Below are 13486 nucleotides of genomic sequence, written 5' to 3'. Positions count from 1 at the left end.
GTACCAAAATGACGCCAGAGCGTCGGTTCCCAAGGAACATGAAAATTTCGCCAAAAAGGTAAGCCAATGTCAATGCTATTTTTAAAGGTTAAAACCAATGTTCGCAAAAAGAAAGACCAACTCATCCTCGGGGGTACATCAGGCAGATCTCATTGCGGTATGGCTGGTTAATCTTCAACTTGAGAGGAAACATACGCCCGCCAAAGCTGACGGCGAAATCAGCAGGAAAAATCAGTTCGCTTTCTATAGCTGGTTTTGGCCCCGAGAGAGTGTAATGCGAATGGTCCCGCAGGGAGTGGCCGGTCGGAATTCTGAAGTCGTGCGATATGTGCGTGGATCTTTTTTTGCTTTTGCAACAGACGTTACGTTTACACACATATAAACTCATACACAAAGCAAATAACAAAAGAAAAGCCGGGAAAACTCCGGCTGGCCCTTGGCCTCGTCTCAACGCGTTGATGATGCTCGAAAGAGTCGAGACGCGGGACTACTCATGAGTTCGATGATGTGGAACGGTTTGTTGGAAGGACAATTTGAATGGAATATTTTTAATTTAGAAATCTAGTCTTCTGCAAACTTTTAATGCATGAGATTTCACTTTAGTACTCTTAAATTGAAAAGACAAAACTAACTTAATCCACCTATGTGGTTGATGCCTTCCTCACTTTTTACCAACAATGAGTAATATGAGTGGTTTGGACACATATTTCAGCTATTTTTTTTAGATCCAGAAAAATAAGTACACAGATATAGCTTAAGTGGTCATAACTCTTGACAGGGTTGCCAGATTTTCAATGATGCGGACTCGTTGGAAAGGTCTTTTAATAACCTAACCAACGATGGGTCGGATGATGAATCCGGACATCGTTTACATGCATTTAAGTGAGATCCGGCTTCAAAAAAGTACATAAATATCACTTAAGTGGTCATAACTCGAGACAGGGTTGCCAGATCTTCAATGTTGTGGACTCGTTGGAAAGGTTTTTCGAATACCTAACCAACGATGGGTTGGATGATGGATCCGAACATCGTTTACATGCATATAAATGAGATCCGGATATATGTGAAAACACATTTTTATACATAACTTTTGAACTATTTATCGAAACTTCAAACAATACAATAGCGATGTATGGGACCATAAACCAAGTCGAATGCAACTGGTTCGATCAAAATCGGTTCAGCCAGTGCTGAGAAAACTCAGTGAGAATTTTGGTCACATACATACATACACACACACATACATACACACATACACACACAGACATTTGTTCAGTTTTCGATTCTGAGTCGATATGTATACATGAAGGTGGGTCTTTGAGCTTTTAATAAAAAGTTCATTTTTCGAGCAGGATTATAGCCTTACCTCAGTGAGGAAGGCAAAACAAATATTTGGCCCAAAATAATGAAAAAAATCGATAACTTTTTTTATATTTTTTTCCCATATTTTTGATAAGCCCGTCTTAAGTTCGGCGTGTATTTTTATTTCAGTGTATTTTTTTCAGAAAGCCTGTTCAATTTCCTACAAGTATGTCATTGACCACTTTTTGATAGGATGCAACGGCTTTGAGATACAGGAATTTTTAAATAAAAAAAATCTAAAATATTTAAATAACTTACGCCTTTATCAAATGTTATTTCCTAGTACAATTGGCAACATAGACACATAAATGGCTTATATAGGCCTAGGATGAAATGTACCCGAAAAATTCCCGATTTGAGCTGAAATTGCTCAGAGGGATTTGGTCTGAGTAGGGTTACACTTGTTTTACATCAGGGGCACCCAACCTCTGATGTGATGAAGTTAGAAAAAATAATAATTCAAAAGATTTTTAAAAGTCCTATAAGCTACGGGTCCTATAAGCTATCGGGATTCGGGAACCTTTTAAAATAAAACAAATTTTTAAAGTAGTGTTGCCAATATGATTCATATAATTGTTATTTTAAGAAAGAATGATAGAGATAGAGATTTTATAAAATTGCTTTGGTCAGTTCCAATAAAAAAATCCTGATATAATAACTTAACTTAACTTAACTTCTTATTAATTTAACCTTCTTTGGTCTTTTGACATAATTTTGCTCCCTGATTTTAATTTTTTTTTTTGAAGTTTGAAAACAAAATATTGCAGCGATATTTATTTTTCAAAATGAAGAAATTTGTTATATTTTCGACACTTTTTAAAAGCTAAATTGTATTTTGTAAAGTTAGTCATTCTTTCCTTATTTCGTTAAAAAAAATCACCTGTTTACATCAATTTCAGGCATTTTTGAATAATTATGACCAAACATTAATGTTGATACATTGATTTTAATACTAGGTGAAAACTGGTTCCAGGGGTTGTCGAAAATTTAATTCAGAGGAGCCACTTCAAAGCATATTCTCAAAACACAACATTTAATTCAAAATCATTTTATTTGGGCCAATGCTAACTTTAAGCCAGTTTTTTTTTCTCCTTTCATAAATTTTAAATCGGGGTACAAAAAAGTTATTAATGAATAAAGCTGGGACAAATATTTTTAAAAGTTGTCGTTACCCCCCCGCAAAAAAAAAATTAATGGAATTGCAAGTGCAATAAGCTGAAATCAATTTAAAATTTATTCCACTGCGTTTAGTTTCATTATTAGCATGTTTGGGTTTATTCAAAAATCTTTTAAATTTTCAGAAAATTTTCGATATACAGTACCGCAAAAAGTTTGTTTCTTTTGCTAAAATTTTTGTATTCGTTAAATTTTCCATTTTTGAAAACTTTTGATTGCAAAACATTTTTTTGATTTTGATTTTTGATTGCAAAACAACTGAACTAGTGTAATAGTAGTTTATGCAACAAGTTTGCAAAAAGAGGATTTTTTCAGCACGAGTCGTACATTTATCCAACGAGGTTCACCGAGTTGGATAAATACGAAAAGTGCTGAAAAAATCAAGTTTTGCAACGAGTTCCATACAACATTTTTTGCATTTCCGAAAAACACCCACTGAGTGAAATTTTAAGTCAAATTTTCATGTATTATGTCAATAAATCGTTTAAATCAGAAAATGTGGAAAAGTGTTACTTTTCGAAACAAGTGCTGAAAAGTTCAACTTTTCAGCACCCATTTCAGTGCTGAAAAGTAGAACTTTTCAGCATTTATTTTAAAAAGTGTTGCTATTCGATTCTGTTATTTTTGGTACAGAAAAGTAGGCTATTTCGTCGTTCAAGTAGTTTCACGACGGAATTGCAAAAATTAAATTATAAAACTCTTTTTCCATTAAAATTTAGACTATGGCTTGTTATTTCTTTTTTTTTGCCCTCTACTCTTGACCTCGGCCAGGACCGAGTGACAAAAACTTTTTTGAATATTTTCATCGGCCTAATAAAAAATAAAAATAAGTCTTGATAAAAAATGTAATTTTCATAGAAAAAGTTGTTCAATCCATTAATTATATATTGCAGAAATATTGGTTTTATATACAATACCCCTACAATATGTTATTTATAGATTGGACATATGACATATAAATGTATTTTTAAACAAATAAAGATCAGAATAAAGATGTAAAAGTACAGAAATATTTCAATATTTTCACATTTCCATGTATTCATTGATATTTAATTAATTCATGACAGCATCATAAACGTTATGCTGTATAGAGTATATTTAGGAATAAAAATCTTAAATGAAATTTGTTCCAGAATTTTGGTTAAAACCTTTAAGAAACTGATGATCAAATAGTTTAACGACGTTCTATGAAAATTTTAACCAAATATCCTAAAATTTTCATTGAGTCTTCTTAAAAATTCCTTTATACTTGATCAATTTTTGGGCCCTTTTCCCCATCTGTCCGATTTCAATTGTCAAAATTTTAAATGTTCCTGTTTCTTTCAAATAAAAATATATATATTTTTTTTAAATAATTCATCTATTACAATACAACTTTTAGGCCAGCCTCTCAAAAGGCCTTATTGAGTTAATCAAAAAATATTTTAAATACAACATTTCTTCAGATTATTTCTAATCTAGACAAATAAGAAAAAATTCACCTCACTTATGGAACCATTCTTAAACAATTAATATTTAGCAAAACAATTATTCAAATTCAAATTCAAAATGTTTCTCATGTATTCCTGAATTATTATTTATATTTTTTTTTATTTATGCATCCTCTTTACACTCCGCTTCCCAACGGCATTTTCTTTTGTTTTCCACACTTCTGCCAGCGTTTTTCCCGCTAGAAGTTTTCTTTTCTCTCTCCATCTCTCTCTTTCCTTTTTTTCCACTCACTCGTAATTGGTCCGGCTGGTTTACTTTGACGGGGTCAAGCCAGAGGGCCCATCCATTTTCCATCTTCCTCTCATAATATGAACGACGTGTGTCTACGCGTGTGAGTGTGTGTGTTCTGGTGCGTTCGTTTGAAACGTGACTGGGTTTATGTGTGCGTGAGCTCATTTGTGTGCGCGGGGGGAAAAGTTTAAAATAAATTTTCATTAAACTCTGTATAAATTACCGAATAATTTCACTCAAACGACCTGCGACGACGACGACGACGTTGTTGCTGCTGATGTGTGGGGGAGTGATGATATGTTCTTCAAGTTGAGTTTTTTTTTTGGGCGGGAAAAAGGGGAGTTGGGGGAAGAACAATTTTCCGAGGGTTTTCTCAAACGGTTCGAGAGTTTGGGAAGGGGGGAAAAAGGTGGGTGTAGGTGGGCAGCGTCTTGAAACAAAAGCGAATCTCCTGCGCGGGGTGGAAAATTTTGAGTTGGATTTGGTGGGTTGGAGGTGGGTCGGAAAAGCCCGGCTTATATATAACTATACTCGATCGGCAGCGAAGCGCACCATTCCGTGTAAGTGTTGACCGCGTGATCCACGTCTGTTCCGGAAAATCCGTCGTTGCTCCGTTCGCGCCGCGCGTGATCTTTGCCTAATTCGCGTACTTTAGAACCTGCTTCAGAATGACCACCATTGTAAGTACCTGGCCGCCGTACCGGGGATTAACCTAGTGACTAGTTTTTGTGAATTTTCGCGCGTGATTGTTCGATGGCTGGTGGTGGCGTCTTTTTCGAAAACATTCCCAACCTCCCCCTTCTCTTTCTGTGTGCACCTGAGCAGCGGATGTTCCGACGTAGTAAAATGGCCAATTCTTGGCAAACGAAGTGATTTTCGAAACACCTGCCGCCTTCAATGAGCGCAGCGAATTTGGCGCCAGGTTTTTTTGGGGATAGCACCTAGGTGGGGGAAAGGTGCACTTGGGGGGAGGAAAAAGAGCATTTGCACATAAATTTGTGAGGCGCTGTCTGGTGACGAAAACACGTTGGACGGGGGGCCGTACGGCCAAACCGATGGGGCTGTGTCGTGACGTCGGTGATTGTGGATATGGGGACATTTTTGTGAGCAAAAGTGGTTAAAATAAGTGGAATTTGATTGACTCAAAAGTTGTGATTCAAGGTATTGGATTAGATAGGAAATTATGATAAATAAATTGTTATAATTTCAATGCTAGGAATGTTTTTTGTTAAATAAAAGTGATAAAAAAATAAATTGCGCTGGTCACAACTGCAGAATTTTCGATTTATTGCAATAGAAATTTTATTAAATTCTATGTATAAGCGTAAGGGTGCCTAGAAAAAATGACCCCCTGCTCCACAAGCGGAAAACGGTTTTTTGTGTTAATTTTGAGCGAAATTGGTTGAGATTAACCCATTGATACCCGAGCATAAAGTTGGTGAAAAAAAGCTTTTCATACAAAAATGACATTTTTAAATCGCTAATAACTTTTCAGGATCAAGTTTTACAGCTTTGGTCTGTTGTACAAAGTTGTAGAGCATTAAATTTTCAATAATAATATCACTTTTAAGAATATTTGGAAGGAAGTAGCGCACCGTGCAGACCAAACCATAAGAAAGTCAAGTTTTTCATAAATTTTTTTTTTTATTTTTTCCCATACAAACTTCACCTTTGAGTATCAATGGGTAAATGTTGACCGATTTTGCTCATATTTAGCCCAGAGTTCTAAAATAGCTCAAAGAACAATATTCAGCTTGTGGAGTGAGGTTTTGAGAAAAAGTCCCATATTCTGGGCACCCTAATGAGCGTTCATCTTATGAAAATATCATCATTTCCGTTAGATGTTGAATTATGATGTGACTGCTTTATTTTTTCTGGACTTCATTTTTTTTAATTGTAAAGAAAAAATACTTTTTTTTGTAGCCTGGCATTAGCACCAGAACTTATATTTCTTCAGGTTTTTTTTTGTCATTTTCAAGATGTGTCAAAATACCAAGCTGTCTCCTTGTTTCCCTCTCTTTTGAGCCCATAAGTAACAATGAAACACATAAATTTTTGATCGTCAAACTATTTAAATTCTAAGAAAATCGCTGGAATCTGCACATATTTTGAACCTTGTTGGAGATTAATCTTGATATTCTTCTGATGCAAATGCAATAAGAATCATCCAATACGGTAAGAAATTAGCCGAAGTACAGATGGCATGGTCCCCCTGAAAGCTGCAAGTGTTAACAACATCAAAATGCAGTTTTAGATCCAATATTTTAAAATTGATTCATAGAATATATTTATCACCTGACATATTGCGGCGTTGCAACGTCGCAATTTTTTTTCGGAATTTGCCTCGTGTGCTATCCAAGCCATTCAAAAACTTCATCATCCCGGTACGAGAATCAAACTCACGACCTCTGGATTGGTAATCCAGCACGCCGCTAGTCGAAACCCATCCCCTACCGGTCAGTATTCCCAGTGAGTAGAATAACTCTTTGAAGGGATCTGACTTTGCCGAGCCAGACAGGAATCGAACCTACCACCTTCCGCTTACGAGGCGAAACCTGTAACCTCACGGCCACGGTATATTATTACAGATTTGGATGAGTAATTGATTTTTTTACAAGAAATGACTATGGAAAACTAATTTTAATTCAAACTTTTCATTTGCCACATCGATTTCTCCTTGACGTTGCAATGGAGTGAGAAGTTTATAACTCATGTTATAGTTATGATAAATACTTGTCATTGTCAACCTATGAGTCATGGGTTTCCTATGCAGATACGAGTATTTGAAAATACAATATAGAATTCAGCTGCGATTGATGATTGGACCAATAAAAAACGAATAAGTATTTTAAATGTTTAACTTATAATTTCATGATATAAAAATCATTGATTAAAAGAAAACTTTTTAATTTTTTGTTCAAAATAAAATAAAAGAATAATTTTAGAACTTATTTGATAACAATTAAGTTAAGGTCGTTGCAAATATTTTTCAAAGTTTATGTCTTCCCCCTTTCATAATAAGTATGAAAAATCAGATAGCATAGATAGATTCAAAATATTAATGAAAATAGAAGTATAATCATTTGAAAACAATCTGAAGCCTTGATTATCCAAAGTTCGATTATTCGAAGGTTTGTATGGGACTTCGGATAATAAAATATCAAAAAATAACTTTTTGCAATTCCGTCGTGAAACTACTTACTTTTCCTGTCATTCTTGAACGACGAAATAGCCTACTTTTCTGTACCAAAAATAACAGAATCGAATAGCAACACTTTTCAAAATAAATGCTGAAAAGTTCTACTTTTCAGCACTGAAATGGGTGCTGAAAAGTTGAACTTTTCAGCACTTGTTTCGAAAAGTAACACTTTTCAACATTTTTTTGATTTAAACGATTTATTGACAAAATACATGAAAATTCGACTTAAAATTTAACTCAATGGGTGTTTTTCGAAATTGCAAAAAATTTTGTATGGATAAATGTACGACTCGTGAACCTCGTTGGATAAATGTACGACTCGTGCTGAAAAAATCCTCTTTTGCAACTTGTTGCATAAACTACTATTTAAATATTTTTTTCATCTTAATGTTTTTAACATAAAATTCGTTATCTGCGACCCCATTTTAGTCGGATTTGAACAGTTGATTGCTGATTAAATAACAAAATGCAATTTTTAAATATTTTTTCTCCACCATTTTGGCAGCCATTTTGGATTTTAAAATTCTAAATAACTTCAGCATAGTTTAGGGGTCATACTTAAGCTCGACAATCATAAATAAGTCCTCGAAAATTTTTATTTTTGGTCATTCGATTATCCGAAGTGAATTTTTTCCGAGCCTTTGGATAATCAAATCTGGACTGTATTAGTAAACAAAATTTATAAGATCAACATTTTTGCCCAGGCTTATTTTTATCTGAGCATATTTTGTAATAGATATGGAATTATAAATGGAATGAAAACAAAGAAATATTTTTTTTTGTATTAATTTTTTTTCAGTGCAGCATTGACATAATTTATGATTTTGGTATTTTTAAAAAATATTTTTTATTTATTGCAATCATTATTGAAACTGATATATTGAATTATCAAAAATAATAAGCTTTGCTAATGTATCAAGTTTGAAAAAGTCCTTTAACATAGTTGCTCCACAACATATTGTATGACTAAAAAAATATTTTTAGAAATAGCGATAGGGAATACATAATAATGTCACAAAAAGTTGAAATTATTTTTCATATAATATTGGTTACGCAATAACTTCGGGCAATATGATTTTCAACATGAGCTATTGTAGATTTTGTTGTTATATTATTTGATTAATTATCTGATCTCTTTCAAGTATCCTTGAATCCGCAATATGCTGATCATGTGTAATTTTTCTGATTAGGTTTTGCCTTCAGTCTGAGTTTTTGAATTGGTTGAGAAACGAATATTTTCCTTGGCATTTATTTTTCTTAGTCAGGTCAACATAAAATTGATTTTAATTTCTAAGCCTCTCCCTCTTTTTATTTTTTTCCAAAGATAGGAAATGAAAAAAAGTTTTTTCAGAAAATATACATTTCTCGTGAGAATCATGTACAATCGATAATATTCTTTAGCACCTAAACTCCCAAGCTCGAGAAAAAGGGGGAATTTGTTTGGTATTAAGAATACATTTTAAAACGTTTCTTTTTTGCATTTCTTAACAATTTCTATTTTTTTAGGCTATTATTATTAGAAAATTGTAACCGCAGATAACTTGAGGCTTCAAAACATAGAAAAATATTCTTGATCTTTTTTTGCATCTTTTTTCACATTTTTTTTTATTTTCAAAATGCCTAACTACAAATTATCCGAAAAACATTTAAGGGGAAGGTGCTGATAACTCAGTTACCCAACGGTGTTTAAAATTTGAATAATGTTTTTGAAATGTATTGCGTAATATTTGAATGAACCTTAATTGTACATTTTAACAGCCTTGTTTCTTATTGATTTAAATCGCAATTTCCATAGGAAATAAAATAACATTGCTTAATAAACTTTAACACATAAGCAGAAATATTTTCTTTTTTAAAAGTGAGTAGTATTGCAAAATGATTTCATAATTCATGAATCTTTAAAAACCTGGTTGAATTTAAGAAACCATAAGGGCCTCGGAAAAAAAGAGTTACAGTTTTGACGTCGGTATTCCTCAGATTTAATTTCTGAAGGTTTTAAAAGATCTCCAAAATATAAATTTTTGCCAATTTTCAACATCAAATTAGCGACCTAGTGACCTCATATTAGTCGACTATTGAAGCAGCTTTCCAAAATTTCATCACTCATATAGGCCACCACCTTGGATTACAAACTCTTAAATTGTAATTTTTCTAAAGGAAATATTACTAGGATTATTGAGTTCAGACTCTATCAATTTTGCAAAATCTAAATTTTTATAATAATGCATTTTATCCATTTTTTGTAAACATGTAGTGTATTGTTCTGTTCTATTGGTGGGGCAATCTTTAAAGAAAGAGCAACTTCTAAAAACATAATTTTCAAATTTACCTTTTAGTTTCTGTAATGATATTGAGGATACAATTTGAATTATCAACTTACAAATGAACTCAAACAAGAGATAGAATAAGAGGTAATAAAAGGTGAATAAATATCTACTAATAACATGAACTGCTTTTGTGTACAACACAATGATATAATCACAAATTTGCTCAAATACTAGTATTTTTCCGTTTCCACAGTCCCAACTGTGCGGTCCATCGCCCATATTTGAAACAACTATAAAATGTAGTTGCGCTGGGGGACTTGCAGTAAGAGATCCGACACACACACCCATACTCACACTTAAAATCAACTTTACACACTTCTCTCCCTCTCGGGGTGGCACCTTAAAGTGCAACCAGCGAAAAGTGCAGCGTTCTAAACATTTTCCTTCAAACATTTATATTCTGCCCCCCGCATGTGTGTGTGTGTGAGTAGTGGACACGTCGCACGTGTGCCCTCTCGCGTGTGTGTTTGTGGCGCGCGCAAATAATTTGGCGAAATTTTATAGTACTTTCTACACCTTGGCTTGAACCTGGTGGTCGCGCCGCCACTCTTAGCTGGTCGGAACGTGCACCTTAAGAATTATCACAAGTTAACAAACTACCGCAGGCCACACAACGGCCCCACAGGTCAATCCGAGTTCAGCTGTAGTCTGGGAACGTGCCGTGATCTCTAGTGTTCTTCTGTTTAGTTCACTCTAGTGTGTAGAACCTTCTTCTTGTTGCTCTTCGGAACTTGACCGCCACCACCGCCATCAGCAATGGTTAGTTAGTGTGACCTACTACTGTCTAGCTAGAACTAGTGACTAAGGCTTATCGAAGGGTAAAGGACCACGGTTTTTTTGTGGGTCCAAGTGTTTTTATTTAGTGTGCATTGAGTGTGCTTTGATATTAAGACACCTTTTTCTCTATTCTTACTGCTACTACTACTACTCCTCTTGAAGACGAATCGCATGGAAGTGCTGACCAGAGTGCTTGTAGCGTTCCTTCTACTGATTGATACTAGTGGATTGGTTGCCGGCCGAGCTCCGGTGCGTTTTGCCTTTAAACAAACCTATTTTGAGTGGTTAAACGATTGCTTCCCATTTGCCTAAATTCGCTTCAAAAGTTCAAAAGAAACCCTCGAAAAAACAGCAATCTTCCAAAAACGGGAACATGATGGAATAGTGAACGAGTGTGTTTGTGTGTGCGAGTGTGAGTCACCTAAAAAGAACTCAATCTGTACTGGGCTAGATCAAATTTTGGAACCGGGCCAACCAGCCAACGGTCTGATTCAGTTGCAGTTGCAGTTGTTTGTGGAGTGCCCGCATGCCCGGTGAAACTCTCTGGAAGATTGACTTGCAGAGGCTGACGTCACCAAAGGGTCTGGCCAAAATCAACTGTTTAAAGCAGATGAGTTGCAAAATGTCAGTGGCACTATTTTGGTCTAACCCCTTAGAGCAGGCCGCGCAAAAATGTTCATTTTCGGAAGCTAATAACTATTTAGCAAAAAAAAAAACGAAAAATATGGTGTATATTGGAAAGTTTTTCCAAATTTAATGAAGGTTCTAAAACTGAGGAATGGTAAGAATCTGATAACTATGGCACCCTCCCCACAATTGCTTTTCTCCATACATTTTGACGATTTTTCCCATACAAACTTCAAGCGATTAGAGGGAGGGGTTCCCGTGGTCAGGATGAGCTCAAATTTATGGTGTTATTATTCAATTGATTCATTGTTTACATATTTTTTTGGTTTGTTGTTTGATTATCAAACTAAATCAATTAACAATAGTTCAGACTTTTTGAAGAGTTCTACACTGCCCAGGATCGCATAAATGTCCCATATGCAAAAACAGCAAGCTGTGAAAAACGCATTTAAAGTTTGTCCCACACATAAGGCTACGTGTTAAGTTTTAACAAAAAAACTGAATTTCCTCCAGATTTCTAGAACAAAGTGCTGGATGTTGTAGGCTTTTCTGAAAGATCACACGATGTTTAACCCAACTGCGTCAATAGCTCAAAAACGATGAAAATGCATATGGGACATTTATGCGATCAGGGGCAGTACAGCAAATTTAATCGCTGAAATTGTGGTGAATTAACACCTTCTTCATGCATAAAAGATGTTCCAGTTCCCAGATGTAATATTACCAGTTTTTTTTTCTACTTTTTACCATGCTTTAATTATGTGTTTACAATCTCAAGTGAAACTGGTGTGTGAATAATGTTCAAAAACTGTAAAAGTTTCAGTGTTGAACAAGTTGGGCCAGCACAAATTTTATTAAACAGTTTTCGACCTTCTGGTTCTGGTCATGTCGAGGGATGATCAAAAAGAAACTGAATTTCTGAACTATTATAAAGTTTTTTGCTTTTTTATATAAAAATATCATTGAATTAATGAAAATATTTTTTGTCCTATGATTTTAAAACCTTTTCAATCTTTGATCCTAAATTTGAAATCATGGAATATTTACCTATAAAAATGGGTAAATTTACATATTTTTGTGTGTAATTTCACACGCTTCACGGAAATTTAGATAAAATTACATCGAAAACTATTCAACCATCTCATTTTTCAACCTTAGAAAATTAAACTATTTTTCACTGTGGTGAAAATATAAATGGGTCATTCTCCGCCAACTCACACAGCAGTTGCCCCGACCCCTCTTCGATTTGCGTGAAACTTTGTCCTAAGGGGTAACTTTTGTCCCTGATCACGAATCCGAGGTCCGTTTTTTGATATCTCGTGACGGAGGGGCGGTACGACCCCTTCCATTTTTGAACATGCGAAAAAAGAGGTGTTTTTCAATAATTTGCAGCCTGAAACGGTGATGAGATAGAAATTTGGTGTCAAAGAGACTTTTATGTAAAATTAGACGCCCGATTTGATGGCGTACTCAAAATTCCGAAAAAACGTATTTTTCATCGAAAAAAACACTAAATTTTTTTTAAAAATTCTCCCATTTTCCGTTACTCGACTGTAAAAATTTTTGGAACATGTCATTTTATGGGAAATTTAATATACTTTTCGAATCTACATTGACCCAGAAGGGTCATTTTTTATTTAGAACAAAATTTTTCATTTTAAAATTTCGTGTTTTTTCTAACTTTGCAGGGTTATTTTTTAGAGTGTAACAATGTTCTACAAAGTTGTAGAGCAGACAATTACAAAAATTTTGATATATAGGCATAAGGGGTTTGCTTATAAACATCACGAGTTATCGCGATCATACGAAAAAAAGTTTTGAAAAAGTTGGTCGTCATCGATCATGGCCGTTCATGGTCAACCGCGACAGACACGGACGACGAAACAAAGAGAAACGCAAAAAGTAACTTTTTCAAAACTATTTTTCGTAAAATCGCAATAACTCGTGATGTTTATAAGCAAACCCCTTATGTCTATATATCAAAATTTTTGTAATTGTCTGCTCTACAACTTTGTAGAACATTGTTACACTCTAAAAAATAACCCTGCAAAGTTAGAAAAAACACGAAATTTTAAAATGAAAAATTTTGTTCTAAATAAAAAATTACCCTTCTGGGTCAATGTAGATTCGAAAGGTATATTAAATTTCCCATAAAATGACATGTTCCAAAAATTTTTACAGTCGAGTAACGGAAAATGGGAGAATTTTTAAAAAAATTTTAGTGTTTTTTTCGATGAAAAATACGTTTTTTTTCGGAATTCTGAGTACGCCATCAAATCGGGCGTCTAATTTTACA

At 34.3% G+C, this 13486-nt stretch overlaps 1 protein-coding gene across 3 annotated transcripts in view; it reads left to right on the top strand.

Annotated features, from left to right (window-relative positions):
* Window positions 1-4809: 4809 nt before the first annotated feature.
* LOC120412591 (troponin C, isoallergen Bla g 6.0101) overlaps window positions 4810-13486 on the top strand; it is a 29290-nt gene continuing 20613 nt past the window's right edge. The window contains exon 1 of one of the 3 annotated variants that reach the window (XM_039573120.1): window positions 4810-4940. In XM_039573120.1, coding sequence (XP_039429054.1) covers window positions 4929-4940 — 12 coding nt within the window. In that variant the 5' untranslated portion in view covers window positions 4810-4928. Of the gene's footprint in view, window positions 4941-10311; window positions 10546-10694; window positions 10813-13486 lie in introns of those variants that run through there. The other 2 variants (XM_039573121.2, XM_039573119.2) reach the window with 2 other exon arrangements.

The sequence above is a fragment of the Culex pipiens genome, chromosome 3 (assembly GCF_016801865.2).
Source record: "Culex pipiens pallens isolate TS chromosome 3, TS_CPP_V2, whole genome shotgun sequence".
In the NCBI taxonomy this organism is placed as follows: domain Eukaryota; kingdom Metazoa; phylum Arthropoda; class Insecta; order Diptera; family Culicidae; genus Culex; species Culex pipiens.
Note: the sequence above shows the minus strand (reverse complement) of the source record. Positions and strands in the feature narration are given on the sequence as shown.